Below are 21,106 nucleotides of genomic sequence, written 5' to 3'. Positions count from 1 at the left end.
GGCACAGTGGTCTAAGGCTCTGTCGCAGCCAGCCATGACCGTGGCGCACAATTGGCCCAGCATTGTCCGGGTTAGGGGAGGGTTTGGCCGGCAGGGATGTTTCTGTCCCATTGCGCGCTAGCGACTCCGGCTGGCTTCTGGGTTAAGTGGTTGTTGTGTCAAGAAGCAGTGCGGCTTGGCTGGGTTGTGTTTCGGAGTACGCACGGTTCTCCACCTTCGCCTCTCCCGAGTCCGTACGGGAGTTACAGCGATGGGACAGGACTGTAACTACAGATTGGATACCATGAAAAAGGGGTAAAATAATATATAACATTGGTTGCAAGAATTATTGTATGATACATTTAATTGAAAAACTCAAACTTTTGAATCCAGCGTTGTTTTGTGTATCAGTTCATAAACCATGTGCCATGGAATCATCGAAAATCTCTTCCCAACTATTTTACAATCTAAGTTTTTTGGTCCTTAATTGAAACTGGCATACTTTTTTATTTATCACAATTTTCTTTAGACAACTTTTGTCTTTAATGCAGACAAGTTCCTTACTTTCTCCCCTTTCCACTTGCCTCTTCCATTATTGCGGTAAAGCTCAGAATAGTTGGTATTTTTGAGTAGAGCAGACATTTCAATATATTTTTCTTACCTGCATGTGTGACATAACTCCACCTGTCCTATTTATGATATAATTTACAAAGATTATACCTTTTTTAAACATTTGTCCAAAAATATATATTTTTTTATCAATTAGTATATTTGAGTTTAACCATAATATTTCTTCTGTCTTTTCTGGTGGATTAAACTGAAATTGCAACGAAATTCTCTGGCTTGTTTTAAAACTAGCGATATTTTGGAGATTATTTCATTTTCAAATAACCGAAAGTTTAAGGTTGTAATCTGAATAAAGGGGAAAGGGTCATTCTTGAACAAGGGATGAGACATTCTTACTAATCTGCTAGAGAACCAGTTTGAATTTAAGTATAACTTTTGTATGACTGAAGCCTTTAGTGAGAGGTCTAATGCTTTAATATTTAATAATTTCTGCCCTCAGAATTCATATTCATTATATAAATAGGCCCGTTTAATTTTGTCTGGCTTGCCATTTCAAATAAAATTGAATATTCTTTGCTCATATAATTTAAAAAACAAGTCGCTGGGTGTAGGGAAGGCCATAAGCAAATTGATTGGGAAACTGGGATATGACTAAAGAGTTCATCAGAGTGATTTTGCCACAAATAGACAGGTATTTTCCTTTTCATGGTAGCAAGATCTTATCTATTTTTGCCAACTTTCTATTAAAATGTATTGTAGTGAGATAATTTCTTTCTTTCGAGATATGAATACCAAGTATGCCCACTTCAACGTGAAGACCAACACGGTAATGTAAAAGTTGTATTTTTTTGTAATCCAATAAGTAATATAGTACACTTATCATAATTTGGTTGTAATCCAGAGAGGTTAGAAAAAGTATCTAGATCCTCTATGAGGCTGTTGAGGGATCCAAATTGTAAATTTAAAAGAAAATATGAATCATCAGCGTACAATGACACCTTTGTTTTTAAGCCCTGGATTTCTAGGCCCTTGATATTATTGTTGGATCTTATTTTAATAGCTAATGTTTTAGTAGCTAACGTAATAGCCATAATAAATAGATATGCCAATAGTGTTGATTGAAATTAATGAAAAGACATCAGGCTGCAAACCAAAAACTTGCATAGACAAAGGACCTGAAGGACCAGACTGGGACTAGGACTAGGACTAGGACTAGGACTGGGACTAGGACTGGGACTGGGACTAGGACTGGGACTGGGACTAGGACTGGGACTAGGACTGGGACTAGGACTGAGACTGGGACTAGGACTAGGACTAGGACTGGGACTGAGACTGGGACTAGGACTGGGACTGGGACTGGGACTAGGACTGGGACTAGGACTGGGACTAGGACTGAGACTGGGACTAGGACTAGGACTAGGACTGGGACTGGGACTGGGACTGGGACTGGGACTGGGACTGGGACTGGGACTGGGACTGGGACTGGGACTGAGACTAGGACTGGGACTGGGACTGGGACTGGGACTGAGACTGGGACTGGGACTAGGACTAGGACTAGGACTAGGACTAGGACTAGGACTGAGACTGGGACTGGGACTGGGACTGGGACTGGGACTGGGACTAGGACTGAGACTGGGACTGGGACTGGGACTGGGACTGGGACTGGGACTGGGACTGAGACTGGGACTGGGACTGGGACTAGGACTGAGACTGGGACTAGGACTGAGACTGGGACTGGGACTGGGACTGGGACTGGGACTAGGACTGAGACTGGGACTAGGACTAGGACTAGGACTAGGACTGAGACTGGGACTGGGACTGGGACTGGGACTGGGACTGGGACTAGGACTAGGACTGGGACTGGGACTGGGACTGGGACTGGGACTGGGACTGGGACTGGGACTGAGACTGGGACTGGGACTGGGACTGGGACTGGGACTGGGACTGGGACTGAGACTGGGACTGGGACTGGGACTGGGACTAGGACTGAGACTGGGACTAGGACTAGGACTGAGACTAGGACTGAGACTAGGACTGGGACTGGGACTGGGACTGGGACTAGGACTGAGACTAGGACTGGGACTAGGACTGAGACTGAGACTGGGACTAGGACTAGGACTGAGACTGAGACTGGGACTGGGACTGGGACTGGGACTGGGACTGGGACTGGGACTGAGACTGAGACTGGGACTGGGACTGGGACTGAGACTGGGACTAGGACTAGGACTGAGACTGGGACTGGGACTGGGACTGGGACTGGGACTGGGACTGGGACTGGGACTGAGACTGAGACTGGGACTGGGACTGGGACTGGGACTGAGACTGGGACTGGGACTGGGACTGGGACTGAGACTGAGACTGGGACTGGGACTGGGACTGGGACTGGGACTGGGACTGAGACTGAGACTGAGACTGGGACTGGGACTGGGACTGGGACTGAGACTGGGACTGGGACTGGGACTGGGAAAGGCTGCCTAATGTACATGCACAACGTTTACCAAATATACTGTGTGTTGACTATGCAGAATCTGTCAAAACATCAGTCTACGGCCTCCCGAGTGGCGCAGTGGTCTAAGGCTGTGCCACTAGAGGTCCTGGTTCGAGTACAGGCTCGGTCGCAGCCGGCCGCACCCGGGAGACCCATGGGGCGGCGCACAATTGGCCCAGCGTTGTCCAGATTAGGGGAGGGTTTGACCGGTAGGGATGTTCTTGTACTATCGCACTCTAGCAACTCCTGTGGCGGGCCGGGCACAATGCACCGTGACGCGGTCGCCAGGTGTACGGTGTTTCCTCTGACATATTGGTGCGGCTGGCTTCCGGGTTAAGCGGGAATTGTGTCAAGAAGCAGTGCGGAGGATGCACGGCTCTCAACCTTCGCCTCTCCCTAGTCTGTACGGGAGTTGCAGCGATGGGACAAGACTGTAACTACCAATTGAATACCACGAAATTGGGGTAAAAAAAAAATAAACATCAGTCTAAACGGCATCTTTTGGGTTTTCTCCAGGATGGCACCTATGGCATGGACTGTAGGGAGCGCTGTGACTGTAGCCATGCCGATGGGTGCCACCCCTCCACGGGGTACTGTCGCTGCCTGGCTGGATGGACAGGTGAGTCTGGAGCCTTAACCTGTAGAACCCTCTAGAACCCCTTTCCTGACAAGATTATCCATCCGTCCATTCATACTATCTACCCATCCATCCACCCACCCATCCATCCAATACAAATCCAAAATTACTGGGAATATTTATTGACTTTGCCTCAAATTTAAACCACTGATAAAAGTAGTTGTAAGACTATACCACCTGCCTCTGTGGCTGTGGATGATTTGAACTGTAAGCATGGCCCAAAAACTGTATTTCACCAGTAAGTCTCCTCTCTTTCCCTCTCTTCTCCCGTGTTTTGCTTAGGTCCATACCTACACAGCATACTGATGTCAGACCTTTAAAAACTGACGCATTTCTTCCAAGCTACTTAGCCGGACATTTATCGCCAGCATTCCGCCATCGCCTAGCAACGCGCACACAGCCCCTCAATGAGCCCTTTGTCCCCCAGCCTGGGCACCGCACTCCATCACACTGTTGCCTATCGCCCCCAGAGCATCAAAACATCCCAGAGAGAGAGGGAGAGAAAGTGAGGGGTGGGATGGAGGAAAAGGGGAGAACATCAAAACAACCCAGAGAGAAAGAGATAGAGAGAGAAAGTGGAGAAAGAGAGGCAGGGAGGGAGAGAGAAAGTGAGGGGGAGAAAGTTAGAGAGAGAAAGAGGGAGAAAACAGAGGGAGATGAGAAAAGAGGGGTAAGGGAAACATAGAGGGGGAGAAAGCCTTTGACACAGAGAGGGAAGGGTAAGAGGAAAAGAGTGAAGAGAGAGAGATGTGAGGGAGACGAAAAGAGAGGTGGCAAAAAGACGGAGAGAGGAAGAGAGAGGTGGCAGAGGGAGTGAGAAAAAACAGAGTGAGTCAGGGAAGAGGAAGGAGGGGGAGAACTCCCTGGTTCTCAGATACGGTTCAATTTCCAACAGAAGAAAACATTTTTTTTGTCACAGCTTGTCCTGCCAACTCAACTTTACACTTAAAAGTTTGAGAACTGTCTCTTTTTTCATAAACACGCTCAACATGCTTTGCCCATGCCTTTGTTGAAGTGATTCAGGGGGGAAGACAATGTAATTGGGAAACTCTGTAGTGTCCAATCTCCCCATTGAAGTATTCTCTCTAACCACCAAGGGGCACAGTGCCCAGACAGTCTAGTGTGCTGCTCTTGTATGGCCCTTATTGTCATAGTCTGAAACCAATCCCCTTGGACAATAACAAGGGGCCGTATCGCTTGTCTCACCTTTCTATTTCATGTTCTCAGGAGGAAAAAGTTAACTTAGTGTCATTCCTGCTAAGTCCTAGAGATAAAAATCTTGGGGTGTTTTTTTTGCTGCTTTAAAATGGCTTGCTCGATAGAGACAGAGAATGTGAGAAGCATTGTAATGCAGGTTAAAACGACTTGCGGACAAATTGCTGGCAAATTGAATCATATTACTCATTTGGCACAGGGCTGCTTGTGTGTCACCGTCCAAAATTGAAAGTAATATAGACCATCAAAAGAGTTTGAAGTTTGATAGGGTACAAAGATGTCATGTTTTGTTGACAGGCTTAATGTTAATAAACCATTAGAGCAATTCATTTGTAGATGTTGTTGGGGAAATTGAATGACTGAGGTCTACTACATGTATGTGACCAAAACATGACACTTTCATATCTGTTTGCAAGTACAGTGCACAGTGTGTGGGAGTCCCTTCAACCTTTCTACTTCAGTTTTTTCTAAGCCTACGATGTAACGTTACTTCAAGTGTGCTACCTCTGTTTACTAAAAAACTATAAGACGTTACCAAGACTGGGCCTTATTATAGCCTACAACTAATGCCCAGAGTATTTCCTTGTCAGGGCACTTGGTTAGGAAAGACTGAGGGCCCTAGTCCAATCAAATAGCCACATTTGGTAAATGTAATGCATCACAAATGGAAAGATGCTGCATTGGAGAGCCTAGTAGTATTGTGTTTGTGTGTGGAGCTTTGCCAGTAAGATGGTATTGACAGAAATCATCCCCGTATGATGCATTTTATATCATATGATGCAAAATGCATCATACGGGGATGATTTGTGTATTTGGAAAGTTATACGTCTTGAAAACTTGATTGCTGAGAAGCAAAACAATTTGGGACTATGGCAACAATGGACTAATGAAACAAATGCCAAAAGATAGTTATTGGGTGGAGTTTTCCTTTAAGAGGCTGCCGTCTGGTATTAAACCCTGCAGAAATCTGGAAATCAATCCCTGTAATTAGCAGATTTACAATACCAAGCCTTCTTCAGATGGGTCGTATTCTTTAGGCTCTTAACGGAAGAAAGGGTACTGAAATTGTTTTTGTTTTCTATTGCAAAATGTTTCGCTACGGTGTGATTGTGTGAATGAATAGAACCTTGGGCTATAGTCTAGAGTTAGTTAACCCTCACCCTTGTATGCTATGTGTTGTCCAACTGATACTGATGCTACCTATAGTGATGCTACCATTGTCAACTCAAATCAAATCACATTTTATTTGTCAAATGCGTTGTAAACAACAGGTGTAGACTAACAGTGAAATGCTTACTTACGACCCTTTTAATTTTTTTATTATTGAATATCCAAAACATACAACATACTTACGGCCCTTCCCAACAATGCAGAAAAAAACATTTTTAATTTCATAGAAAAAAAATTAAGACAAGGAATAAATACAAAATGAGTAACGATAACTTGGCTATATACACGGGGTACCAGTACCGAGTCGATGCTCAGTTACAAGGTAATTGAGATAGATATGCACATATAGGAAGGGGTAAAGTTACTATGCAACAGGATAGAAATAAACAGTAAGATTAGAGACCAGTGACTCATCAACAATGGGTAAAGTCCCACTTGCAGTTAAAGACTGGGTTAATGCTAGAAACATGAGCTTTGCTTATGTGGTGGGTCACAGGCACAGCCTAAAAGATCTCAATCTCTCTCTTCCTATTACTATCTCCTCTCTCTTCCCATCTCCATCTCCTCTTTCTTCCTTCCTATCTCCTCTTCCCATCTCCTCTTTCTTCCTTCCTATCTCCTCTTCCCATCTCCTCTTTCTTCGTATCTCCACTCTCTTCCTGTTGCTGTGTCTACGTTTTCTTTTGTAAAAACAATATTGTTCATTTAGAAGATTAAGAGAAGAAGATACATGAATTTGACCAAGATAACACCATGTTTTAATGATACCAATCATGAGAAACAGCAGTAGGATATACAGTGGCACAGTGTGGAAAACATGTTACAAATGCTATAATTTGGAAATTAAGTGTGAAGAAAAAAGAAAGGTTGTGGAAGACCTTAAGTACCCATTTCCCTCCCCATACAGCTGACCATCCCATCACCCCTCTCCAGCTCCCTCCCCATACAGCTGACCATCCCAACACCCCCTCTCCAGCTCCCTCCTCATACAGCTGACCATCCCAACACCCCCTCTCCAGCTCCCTCCCCATACAGCTGACCATCCCATCACCCCCTCTCCAGCTCCCTCCCCATACAGCTGATCATCCCATCACCCCCTCTCCAGCTCCCTCCTCATACAGCTGACCATCCCATCACCCCTCTCCAGCTCCCTCCCCATACAGCTGACCATCCCAACACCCCCTCTCCAGCTCCCTCCTCATACAGCTGACCATCCCAACACCCTCTCTCCAGCTCCCTCCCCATACAGCTGACCATCCCATCACCCCCTCTCCAGCTCCCTCCCCATACAGCTGATCATCCCATCACCCCCTCTCCAGCTCCCTCCTCATACAGCTGACCATCCCATCCCCCCCTCTCCAGCTCCCTCCCCATACAGCTGACCATCCCATCCCCCCCTCTCCAGCTCCCTCCCCATACAGCTGACCATCCCATCACCCCCTCTCCAGCTCCCTCCTCATACAGCTGACCATCCCATCACCCCCTCTCCAGCTCCCTCCCCATACAGCTGACCATCCCATCACCCCCTCTCCAGCTCCCTCCTCATACAGCTGACCATCCCATCACCCCCTCTCCACCTCCCTCCCCATACAGCTGACCATCCCATCACCCCTATCCAGCTCCCTCCTCATACAGCTGACCATCCCAACACCCCCTCTCCAGCTCCCTCCTCATACAGCTGACCATCCCATCCCCCCCTCTCCAGCTCCCTCCCCATACAGCTGACCATCCCATCCCCCCCTCTCCAGCTCCCTCCTCATACAGCTGACCACCCCCTCTCCAGCTCCCTCCTCATACAGCTGACCATCCCATCACCCCCTCTCCATTTCCCTCCTCATACAGCTGACCATCCCATCCCCCCCTCTCCAGCTCCCTCCCCATACAGCTGACCATCCCATCCCAACACCCCCTCTCCAGCTCCCTCCTCATACAGGTGACCATCCCATCCCATCCCCCCCTCTCCAGCTCCCTCCCCATACAGCTGACCATCCCATCCCAACACCCCCTCTCCATTTCCCTCCCCATACAGCTGACCATCCCATCCCCCCCTCTCCAGCTCCCTCCTCATACAGCTGACAATCCCATCCCAACACCCCCTCTCCAGCTGCCTCCTCATACAGCTGACCATCCCATCCCCCCCTCTCCAGCTCCCTCCTCATACAGCTGACCATCCCATCCCAACACCCCCTCTCCAGCTCCCTCCTCATACAGCTGACCATCCCATCCCCCCTTTTCCAGCTCCCTCCTCATACAGCTGACCATCCCATCCCAACACCCCCTCTCCAGCTCCCTCCTCATACAGCTGACCATCCCAACACCCCCTCTCCAGCTCCCTCCTCATACAGCTGACCATCCCATCCCCCCCTCTCCAGATCCCTCCCCATACAGCTGACCATCCCATCCCCCCCTCTCCAGCTCCCTCCTCATACAGCTGACCACCCCCTCTCCAGCTCCCTCCTCATACAGCTGACCATCCCATCACCCCCTCTCCATTTCCCTCCTCATACAGCTGACCATCCCATCCCCCCCTCTCCAGCTCCCTCCCCATACAGCTGACCATCCCATCCCAACACCCCCTCTCCAGCTCCCTCCTCATACAGCTGACCATCCCATCCCATCCCCCCCTCTCCAGCTCCCTCCCCATACAGCTGACCATCCCATCCCAACACCCCCTCTCCATTTCCCTCCCCATACAGCTGACCATCCCATCCCCCCCTCTCCAGCTCCCTCCTCATACAGCTGACCATCCCATCCCAACACCCCCTCTCCAGCTCCCTCCTCATACAGCTGACCATCCCATCCCCCCCTCTCCAGCTCCCTCCTCATACAGCTGACCATCCCATCCCAACACCCCCTCTCCAGCTCCCTCCTCATACAGCTGACCATCCCATCCCCCCCTCTCCAGCTCCCTCCTCATACAGCTGACCATCCCATCCCAACACCCCCTCTCCAGCTCCCTCCTCATACAGCTGACCATCCCATCCCAACACCCCCTCTCCAGCTCCCTCCTCATACAGCTGACCATCCCATCCCAACACCCCCTCTCCATTTCCCTCCCCATACAGCTGACCATCCCATCCCCCCCTCTCCAGCTCCCTCCCCATACAGCTGACCATCCCATCCCCCCCTCTCCAGCTCCCTCCTCATACAGCTGACCACCCCCTCTCCAGCTCCCTCCTCATACAGCTGGCCATCCCATCACCCCCTCTCCATTTCCCTCCTCATACAGCTGACCATCCCATCCCCCCCTCTCCAGCTCCCTCCCCATACAGCTGACCATCCCATCCCAACACCCCCTCTCCAGCTCCCTCCTCATACAGCTGACCATCCCATCCCATCCCCCCCTCTCCAGCTCCCTCCCCATACAGCTGACCATCCCATCCCAACACCCCCTCTCCATTTCCCTCCCCATACAGCTGACCATCCCATCCCCCCCTCTCCAGCTCCCTCCTCATACAGCTGACCATCCCATCCCAACACCCCCTCTCCAGCTCCCTCCTCATACAGCTGACCATCCCATCCCCCCCTCTCCAGCTCCCTCCTCATACAGCTTACCATCCCATCACCCCCTCTCCAGCTCCCTCCTCATACAGCTGACCACCCCATCCCCCCCTCTCCAGCTCCCTCCTCATACAGCTGACCATCCCATCCCAACACCCCCTCTCCAGCTCCCTCCTCATACAGCTGACCATCCCATCCCAACACCCCCTCTCCAGCTCCCTCCTCATACAGCTGACCATCCCATCCCAACACCCCCTCTCCATTTCCCTCCCCATACAGCTGACCATCCCATCCCCCCCTCTCCAGCTCCCTCCCCATACAGCTGACCACCCCATCCCCCCCTCTCCAGCTCCCTCCTCATACAGCTGACCATCCCCTCTCCAGCTCCCTCCTCATACAGCTGACCATCCCATCCCCCCCTCTCCAGCTCCCTCCCCATACACCTGACCATCCCATCCCAACACCCCCTCTCCATTTCCCTCCCCATACAGCTGACCATCCCATCCCAACACCCCCTCTCCAGCTCCCTCCTCATACAGCTGACCATCCCATCCCCCCCTCTCCAGCTCCCTCCTCATACAGCTGACCATCCCATCCCCCCCTCTCCAGCTCCCTCCTCATACAGCTGACCATCCCATCCCCCCCTCTCCAGCTCCCTCCTCATACAGCTGACCATCCCATCCCCCCCTCTCCAGCTCCCTCCCCATACAGCTGACCATCCCATCCCAACACCCCCTCTTCATTTCCCTCCCCATACAGCTGACCATCCCAACACCCCCTCTCCATTTCCCTCCTCATACAGCTGACCATCCCATCCCAACACCCCCTCTCCAGCTCCCTCCTCATACAGCTGACCATCCCATCCCAACACCCCCTCTCCAGCTCCCTCCTCATACAGCTGACCATCCCATCCCAACACCCCCTCTCCAGCTCCCTCCTCATACAGCTGACCATCCCATCCCATCACCCCCTCTCCATTTCCCTCCCCATACAGCTGACCATCCCATCCCAACACCCCCTCTCCATTTCCCTCCTCATACAGCTGACCATCCCATCCCAACACCCCCTCTCCAGCTCCCTCCCCATACAGCTGACCATCCCATCCCAACACCCCCTCTCCATTTCCCTCCCCATACAGCTGACCATCCCATCCCAACACCCCCTCTCCATTTCCCTCCCCATACAGCTGACCACCCCATCCCATCCCCCCCTCTCCAGCTCCCTCCTCATACAGCTGACCATCCCATCCCATCCCCCCCTCTCCAGCTCCCTCCCCATACAGCTGACCATCCCATCCCAACACCCCCTCTCCATTTCCCTCCCCATACAGCTGACCATCCCACCCCCCTCTCCATTTCCCTCCCCATACAGCTGACCATCCCATCCCCCCCTCTCCAGCTCCCTCCCCATACAGCTGACCATCCCATCCCAACACCCCCTCTCCAGCTCCCTCCCCATACAGCTGACCATCCCATCCCAACACCCCCTCTCCATTTCCCTCCTCATACAGCTGACCATCCCATCCCAACACCCCCTCTCCAGCTCCCACCCCTTACAGCTGACCATCCCATCCCCCCCTCTCCAGCTCCCTCCCCATACAGCTGACCATCCCATCCCATCCCCCCTCTCCAGCTCCCTCCCCATACAGCTGACCATCCCATCCCAACACCCCCTCTCCAGCTCCCTCCTCATACAGCTGACCATCCCATCCCAACACCCCCTCTCCATTTCCCACCCCATACAGCTGACCATCCCATCCCATCCCCCCCTCTCCAGCTCCCTCCTCATACAGCTGACCATCCCATCCCATCCCCCCCCTCTCCAGCTCCCTCCCCATACAGCTGACCATCCCATCCCAACACACCCTCTCCAGCTCCCTCCCAATACAGCTGACCATCCCATCCCAACACCCCCTCTCCAGCTCCCTCCCCATACAGCTGACCATCCCATCCCCCCCTCTCCAGCTCCCTCCCCATACAGCTGACCATCCCATCCCAACACCCCCTCTCCAGCTCCCTCCCCATACAGCTGACCATCCCATCACCCCCTCTCCAGCTCCCTCCCCATACAGCTGACCATCCCATCCCAACACCCCCTCTCCAGCTCCCTCCCCATACAGCTGACCATCCCATCACCCCCTCTCCAGCTCCCTCCCCATACAGCTGACCACCCCATCCCAACACCCCCTCTCCAGCTCCCTCCTCATACAGCTGACCATCCCATCCCCCCCTCTCCAGCTCCCTCCTCATACAGCTGACCATCCCATCCCCCCCTCTCCAGCTCCCTCCCCATACAGCTGACCATCCCATCCCAACACCCCCTCTTCATTTCCCTCCCCATACAGCTGACCATCCCAACACCCCGTCTCCATTTCCCTCCTCATACAGCTGACCATCCCATCCCAACACCCCCTCTCCAGCTCCCTCCTCATACAGCTGACCATCCCATCCCAACACCCCCTCTCCAGCTCCCTCCTCATACAGCTGACCATCCCATCCCAACACCCCCTCTCCAGCTCCCTCCCCATACAGCTGACCATCCCATCCCAACACCCCCTCTCCATTTCCCTCCCCATACAGCTGACCATCCCATCCCAACACCCCCTCTCCATTTCCCTCCCCATACAGCTGACCACCCCATCCCATCCCCCCCTCTCCAGCTCCCTCCTCATACAGCTGACCATCCCATCCCATCCCCCCCTCTCCAGCTCCCTCCCCATACAGCTGACCATCCCATCCCAACACCCCCTCTCCATTTCCCTCCCCATACAGCTGACCATCCCACCCCCCTCTCCATTTCCCTCCCCATACAGCTGACCATCCCATCCCCCCCTCTCCAGCTCCCTCCCCATACAGCTGACCATCCCATCCCAACACCCCCTCTCCAGCTCCCTCCCCATACAGCTGACCATCCCATCCCAACACCCCCTCTCCATTTCCCTCCTCATACAGCTGACCATCCCATCCCAACACCCCCTCTCCAGCTCCCACCCCATACAGCTGACCATCCCATCCCCCCCTCTCCAGCTCCCTCCCCATACAGCTGACCATCCCATCCCATCCCCCCTCTCCAGCTCCCTCCCCATACAGCTGACCATCCCATCCCAACACCCCCTCTCCAGCTCCCTCCTCATACAGCTGACCATCCCATCCCAACACCCCCTCTCCATTTCCCACCCCATACAGCTGACCATCCCATCCCATCCCCCCCTCTCCAGCTCCCTCCTCATACAGCTGACCATCCCATCCCATCCCCCCCCTCTCCAGCTCCCTCCCCATACAGCTGACCATCCCATCCCAACACACCCTCTCCAGCTCCCTCCCAATACAGCTGACCATCCCATCCCAACACCCCCTCTCCAGCTCCCTCCCCATACAGCTGACCATCCCATCCCCCCCTCTCCAGCTCCCTCCCCATACAGCTGACCATCCCATCCCAACACCCCCTCTCCAGCTCCCTCCCCATACAGCTGACCATCCCATCACCCCCTCTCCAGCTCCCTCCCCATACAGCTGACCATCCCATCCCAACACCCCCTCTCCAGCTCCCTCCCCATACAGCTGACCATCCCATCACCCCCTCTCCAGCTCCCTCCCCATACAGCTGACCACCCCATCCCAACACCCCCTCTCCAGCTCCCTCCTCATACAGCTGACCATCCCATCCCCCCCTCTCCAGCTCCCTCCTCATACAGCTGACCATCCCATCCCCCCCTCTCCAGCTCCCTCCCCATACAGCTGACCATCCCATCCCAACACCCCCTCTTCATTTCCCTCCCCATACAGCTGACCATCCCAACACCCCCTCTCCATTTCCCTCCTCATACAGCTGACCATCCCATCCCAACACCCCCTCTCCAGCTCCCTCCTCATACAGCTGACCATCCCATCCCAACCCCCCCTCTCCAGCTCCCTCCTCATACAGCTGACCATCCCATCCCAACACCCCCTCTCCAGCTCCCTCCTCATACAGCTGACCATCCCATCCCATCACCCCCTCTCCATTTCCCTCCCCATACAGCTGACCATCCCATCCCAACACCCCCTCTCCATTTCCCTCCTCATACAGCTGACCATCCCATCCCAACACCCCCTCTCCAGCTCCCTCCCCATACAGCTGACCATCCCATCCCAACACCCCCTCTCCATTTCCCTCCCCATACAGCTGACCATCCCATCCCAACACCCCCTCTCCATTTCCCTCCCCATACAGCTGACCACCCCATCCCATCCCCCCCTCTCCAGCTCCCTCCTCATACAGCTGACCATCCCATCCCATCCCCCCCTCTCCAGCTCCCTCCCCATACAGCTGACCATCCCATCCCAACACCCCCTCTCCATTTCCCTCCCCATACAGCTGACCATCCCACCCCCCTCTCCATTTCCCTCCCCATACAGCTGACCATCCCATCCCCCCCTCTCCAGCTCCCTCCCCATACAGCTGACCATCCCATCCCAACACCCCCTCTCCAGCTCCCTCCCCATACAGCTGACCATCCCATCCCAACACCCCCTCTCCATTTCCCTCCTCATACAGCTGACCATCCCATCCCAACACCCCCTCTCCAGCTCCCACCCCATACAGCTGACCATCCCATCCCCCCCGCTCCAGCTCCCTCCCCATACAGCTGACCATCCCATCCCATCCCCCCCTCTCCAGCTCCCTCCCCATACAGCTGACCATCCCATCCCAACACCCCCTCTCCAGCTCCCTCCTCATACAGCTGACCATCCCATCCCAACACCCCCTCTCCATTTCCCACCCCATACAGCTGACCATCCCATCCCATCCCCCCCTCTCCAGCTCCCTCCTCATACAGCTGACCATCCCATCCCATCCCCCCCCTCTCCAGCTCCCTCCCCATACAGCTGACCATCCCATCCCAACACCCCCTCTCCAGCTCCCTCCCCATACAGCTGACCATCCCATCCCAACACCCCCTCTCCAGCTCCCTCCCAATACAGCTGACCATCCCATCCCAACACCCCCTCTCCAGCTCCCTCCCCATACAGCTGACCATCCCATCACCCCCTCTCCAGCTCCCTCCCCATACAGCTGACCATCCCATCCCAACACCCCCTCTCCAGCTCCCTCCCCATACAGCTGACCATCCCATCACCCCCTCTCCAGCTCCCTCCCCATACAGCTGACCATCCCATCACCCCCTCTCCAGCTCCCTCCTCATACAGCTGACCATCCCATCCCAACACCCCCTCTCCAGCTCCCACCCCATACAGCTGACCACCCCATCCCAACACCCCCTCTCCATTTCCCACCCCATACAGCTGACCATCCCATCCCAACACCCCCTCTCCAGCTCCCTCCCCATACAGCTGATCACCCCATCCCAACACCCCCTCTCCAGCTCCCTCCCCATACAGCTGACCATCCCATCCCAACACCCCCTCTCCAGCTCCCTCCCCATACAGCTGACCATCCCATCCCAACACCCCCTCTCCAGCTCCCTCCCCATACAGCTGACCATCCCATCCCAACACCCCCTCTCCAGCTCCCACCCATACAGCTGACCATCCCATCCCAACACCCCTCTCCAGCTCCCTCCCCATACAGCTGACCATCCCATCCCAACACCCCCTCTCCAGCTCCCACCCATACAGCTGACCATCCCATCCCAACACCCCCTCTCCATTTCCCTCCCCATACAGCTGACCATCCCATCCCAACACCCCCTCTCCAGCTCCCACCCCATACAGCTGACCATCCCATCCCCCCCTCTCCATTTCCCTCCCCATACAGCTGACCTTCCCATCCCAACACCCCCTCTCCAGCTCCCACCCCATACAGCTGACCATCCCTTCCCCCCCTCTCCATTTCCCTCCCCATACAGCTGACCATCCCATCCCAACACCCCCTCTCCAGCTCCCACCCCATACAGCTGACCATCCCATCCCAACACCCCCTCTCCAGCTCCCTCCCCATACAGCTGACCATCCCATCCCAACACCCCCTCTCCAGCTCCCACCCACCAGGAAGATAGTGAGGCCCCTCCTAGCTGTCACACCCGTCCCTACTACCAGCACCCATTCTCCACCTGCCTGTATTTAGACCATGAGTTGAACAGCCCTCCCTCCTTCCATATATTTTTTGATGGCCTTACAATTTCTTAACAACACCTAAGTCAGACCCAAATTCTTATAGTATTTGAAGGCTTTATATATGTTCTCTACGGGCCTGATTCAGAGTTGAGATAAACGCACGCAACTTGGACTTTCCCACAAATACAGCAAATCATTATTCTGTATTATTTATCATTTTGTAATATCCAATTGGTAGTTACAGTCTTGTCTCATCGCTGCAACTCCCATATGGACTCGGGAGAGGTGAAGGTCAAGAGCCATGTGTCCTCTGAAACATGACCCTGCCAAGCCGCACTGCTTCTTAACCCGGAAGCCAGCCGCACCAATGTGTTGGAGGAAACACTGTACACCGGAAACACTGGCGGCCGAAGTCAGTGTGCATGCACCCGGGCCGCCACAAGGAGTCGCTAGAGCGTGATGGGACATAGACATCCCGGCCGGGCAAACCCTCCCCTAACCTGGACGACGCTGGGACAATTATGCGCCGCCTCATGGGTCTCCCGGTCGCAGCCTGCTGCGACATAGCCTGGAATCAATCCCGGGTCTGTAGTGATGCCTCTAGCACTGCCTTGACGTCAATGGGAGACAGACCTGTGTGGACTTGTTTGCGTGAGCCCTACGTTGTTTGTGTTCCCAGGTATCCACTGTGAAAGTGTGTGTGTTTCCAGGTATCCACTGTGACAGTGTGTGTGCCGAGGGCCGCTGGGGGCCAAACTGTTCCCTCCCTTGCAACTGTAAGAACGGGGCCTCCTGTTCTCCTGACGAGGGCACCTGTGAGTGTGCGCCTGGGTTCCGGGGAACCACCTGCCAGCGCAGTGAGTATCTCATATCTGATCAATTATTGTGTTAATGGCTCATATTGTATCTGATTGGGTTGGACTTATATAGAACGTTTCACAAGTTATCAAAGCACAAGGTTGACCCTGGCCATGACCCCACTCTCAGAAGGTGTCTAAGGGGGAGTTGGTATATGCAAAAAACAATTCACAATTCAATATATTACACATTTGTACAAGTCTGAAATAGGACAAATATAAGCCAAATTAGTATTATTATTATAAACATATAGTACCAGTCAGAAGTTTGGACACACCTACTCATTTCAGGGTTTTTCTTTATTTGTACTATTTTCTACATTGTAGAATAATAGTGAAGACATCAAAACTATGAAATAACAGATATGGAATCATGTAGTAACCAAAAAAGTGTTAAACAAATCAAAATATATTTTAGATTCTTCAAAGTAGCCAGCCTTTGCCTAGATTGCCTAACTTTGCAACCAGCTTCATGAGGTAGTCACCTGAAATGCATTCCAATTAACAGGTGTGCCTTGTTATAAGTTCATTTGTGGAGTACAGGGTGGTATACAGAAGATTTGGTAAAAGACCAAGTCCACATTATGACAAGAACAGCTCAAATAAGCAAAGGAAACAGTCCATCATTACTTTAAGACATGAAGGTCAGTCAATCTGGAAAATTTCAAGAACTTTGAAAGTTTCTTCAAGTGCAGTTGCAAAAACCATCAAGCGCTATGATGAAACTGGCTCTCATGAGGACCGCCACAGGAAAGGAAGACCAGAGTTACCTCTGCTGCAGAGGATAGGTTCATTAGAGTTAACTGCAACTCAGATTGCAGGCAAATAAATGCTTCACAGAGTTCAAGTAACATACACATCTCAACATTAACTGTTCAGAGGAGACTGTGTGAATCAGGCCCTCATGGTCGAATTGCTGCAAAGAAACCACTACTAAAGGACACCATTAAGAAGAAGAGACTTGCTCGAGCCAAGAAACACGAGACCGGTGGAAATCTGTACTTTGGTCTGATGAGTCCAAATTTGAGATTTTTGGTTCCAACCGCCGTGTCTTTGTGAGAAGCAGAGTAAGTGAACGTATGATCTCTGCATGTTTGGTTCCCAACGTGAAGTATGGAGGAGTTGGTGTGATGGTGCTTTGCTGGTGACACTGTCTGGGATTTATTCAGAATGCAAGGCACACTTAACCAGCATAGCTACCACAGCATTCTGCAGCAATACGCCATCCCATCTGGTTTGCGCTTAGTGGGACTATAGTTAGTTTTTCAACAGGACAATGACCCAAAACACGCCTACAGGCTGTGTAAGGGCTATTTGACGAAGGAGAGTGATCATCAGATGACCTGGCCTCCACAATCACCCGACCTCAACCCAATTGAGATGGTTTGGGATGAGTTGGACCGTGAATGAAGGAAAAGCAGCCAACAAGTGCTCAGCATATGTGGGAACTCCTTCAAGACTGTTGGAAAAGCATTCCAAGTGAAGCTGGTTAAGAGAATGCCAAGAGTGTGCAAAGCTGTCATCAAGGCAAAGGGTGGCTACTTTGAAGAATCTAAAATATATTTTGATTTGTATTGGTTTCTACATTTAACAATTTTGGTTACTACATGATTCCATGTGTTATTTCATAGTTTTGATGTCTTAACTATTATTCTACAATGTAGAAAATAATAAAAAATTAAGAAAAACCCTTGAATGAATAGGTCTGTCCAAACTTTTGACTGGTACTGTATATACACTGAGTGTACAAAACATTAGGAAAACATTGCTCTTTCCATGACATAAACTGACCAGGTGAATCCAGGTGAAAGCTATGATCCCTTATTGATGTCACCTGTTAAATCCACTTCAATCAGTGTAGATGAAGGGGAGGAGACAGGTTAAATGAGGATGTTTAAGACTTGAGACAATTGAGACATGGATTGTGTATGTGTGCCATTCAGAGGGTGAATGGGCAAGACAAAATATATAAGTGCCTTTGAACAGGGTATGGTAATAGGTTCCAGGCACACCAGTTTGAGTGTGTCACGAACTGCAGCGCTGCTGGGTTTTTCACACTCAACAGTTTCCCGTGTGTATCAAGAATGGTCCACCACCCGAAGGACATTCAGCCAACTTGACACAACTGTGGGAAGCATTGGAGTCCGCATGGGCCAGCATCCCTGTAGAATGCTTTCCACACCTTGTAGAGTCCATGCCCTGATAAATTGAGGCTGTTCTGAGGGCAAAAGGAGGTGCAACTCAATATTAGGAAGGTGTTCTTAATGTTTTGTACACTCAGTGTAAATACAGCACATATAAATATGTTCCCAAAATGTCCAGGTTTTCCAGAAATCCCGGTTGGTGGATTCCTGGAGTTCTTTCTTATTTCTACCATATTCTGATAATCATCCAACCGGGATTCCTGGAGTTCTTTCTTATTTCTACCATATTCTGATAATCATCCAACCGGGATTCCTGGAGTTCTTTCTTATTTCTACCATATTCTGATAATCATCCAACCAGGATTTATGCAACCCGATAGAGGGGTAACTCACCCTGTCCACCTGGCACCCAGCTTGGTGATATGCAGCAACCATTTTGTAATGGAAATGTCCTAAATCCTTCCATTGACATCAATGCGTGATTCATACTACAGTTACATACAGTATGTGAATATCTCAAGTCAGTATGTGTCTCACTCTTAAGTCTGACTCATTATTCTCAACCTGTCCTTCCAGTCTGTTCACCAGGCTACTATGGCCACCGCTGCAGCCAGGCCTGTCCCCAGTGTGTTCACAGCATTGGACCTTGCCACCATGTCTCTGGCCAGTGTGACTGCCTCCCAGGGTTCAAGGGAGCCCTCTGCAATGAAGGTGAGTGTTACCCGGTATGACACTCAAACATGACCTTGTATGACACCTTTTTCAGTACAGGCTATACCGTGTCCGAGTGCTTTATCCAAGTAATTTCCATCAATTTGTTTTTTATTAATTATTTCCTTCATAAGGCTACTTACCTGATAGACTGGGATAATTAATGTGTATTATAGTGATAGTGGTCATGTAACAGTAGATATGAAAACATTGCCTCAAGAGTTATTCATGAATGTTATATGGCGTAACTCTCCGCTATGAAAAATACCATTGACTCTTCTTTGTCCAGTAAGGGTTGTTGGCTCACTTGTTGATTTAAAGGTTGTGTCTCACTCTCTCTTGCTGTCCTCCCACAGTGTGCCCCAGTGGTAGGTTTGGGAAGAACTGTGCATGGGGGTGCACCTGTACCAACAACGGAACCTGTAACCCCATCGACGGCTCGTGCCAGTGCTACCCCGGCTGGATTGGAAGCGACTGTTCACAACGTGAGAACTCTCAAATTACTTTTCACACTATTGTGCCATTCTGAACCAAACTATGCTGGTTCACGTTTCCCCACAATGTCCTTTTAGCATTATTGAAGAAACTATACAGGATGTGTAACCATCCACCACAGCTCGTTACAGCTTGGTTTGGCTCGGTTTCGGCACAGAAATGTCTTGTAAAAAGCCTGTGTGACCCTGTCTATCTGCATCCCCAGAGTGGTAGAGTTCATCTTATTTAGTTAGGTCAATTCAGCAAATTAGTTGAAATTCAATTTTGGAGAGATGGAGAGATATCCTATTGTTTTCTTAGATTTAATATGGAACTGACATTAACTCGTTTATTTTCTGGATTAGGTTTGTTTCTTAGGATTGGTAGAATATGGCAGAATATGTTGAACATATTGTATATCCTATCCTTAGAATCTGGATAACATTCCATGCTAAAGAACATTTCCTAATCCAGTATTTCCCTGCTCTGTTCTACCAAGTCATGTCAGAAGTCCTGAAAGTCATAATCTTCTATAACAGAAAATTATTCAATTTAGCAAAACAACTCAAATTACAAAACCATTAGATTAATTACACCAAAAACATTTTTAACACTTCCATTTTGTACACATTTACCATCTCTGCTAATCTACATGACAAGCCCCTCGCCAGCTCCACTGAGCTTCCTAGCTCCATTAATGCCCATTAAGACAGACCACAGGTGCTACTTACTGCGACCCCTGACTCTGAACGTGTTTTGAGCGAGACACTCTCCACATTAGATTTACCGGTCTCTGACACCATTATCTAAGGCGCTGACATTTGCTAGCCCCTCGGCCTGGCTCACATTACTGCCAAGTGAGGAGACCTCCGTGACCCCTTTTGACCTCTCATGACCCCTATTGACATCTGCATGACCCCCTAACTCATCACAGTCTTAAGGACCCTGGGATACCCTGCATGGGCTGCCTCATAATCACAGATGTGGGGCAACATGCTTCGCATTCTGAGTGTCAAGTAGTATTGACGCCGACCTCTCGTGTAGCCCGATAACTTTCGCCCAGCATAATGTTACATCATGGACTTTCCAGGACGAATTCCTGGGAAGACATTCTGAGGGAGAACATTTTCTGTTTATAATAGGGCACTGTTGGGTGTAGTAGTGTGGCTGACAGTCTGGGGATTGATGTACTATGGCTCCCTCTGGTGTTGGTTCATGATACATGGATTTTCAGCCCATAGAAATACTTCTGTGGTTCATTCCTAGTCCTTACCCTATGAGCACAAGATGTTGAAAATACATATTTT

The 21,106-nt window shown here is 51.2% G+C and overlaps 1 protein-coding gene across 1 annotated transcript in view; it reads left to right on the top strand.

Annotated features, from left to right (window-relative positions):
- Positions 1–21,106, top strand: part of megf10 (multiple EGF-like-domains 10) — a 60,905-nt gene that overhangs the window by 35,717 nt on the left and 4,082 nt on the right. The window contains exons 9-12 of the mRNA XM_038970066.1: positions 3,551–3,653; positions 16,324–16,470; positions 19,191–19,325; positions 19,682–19,810. Of these exons, the coding sequence (XP_038825994.1) occupies positions 3,551–3,653; positions 16,324–16,470; positions 19,191–19,325; positions 19,682–19,810 (514 nt within the window). The remainder of the gene's footprint in view (positions 1–3,550; positions 3,654–16,323; positions 16,471–19,190; positions 19,326–19,681; positions 19,811–21,106) is intronic.

The sequence above is a fragment of the Salvelinus namaycush genome, chromosome 31 (genome assembly GCF_016432855.1).
Source record: "Salvelinus namaycush isolate Seneca chromosome 31, SaNama_1.0, whole genome shotgun sequence".
NCBI lineage: Eukaryota > Metazoa > Chordata > Actinopteri > Salmoniformes > Salmonidae > Salvelinus > Salvelinus namaycush.
This window is presented reverse-complemented; position numbering and strand designations above follow the sequence as displayed.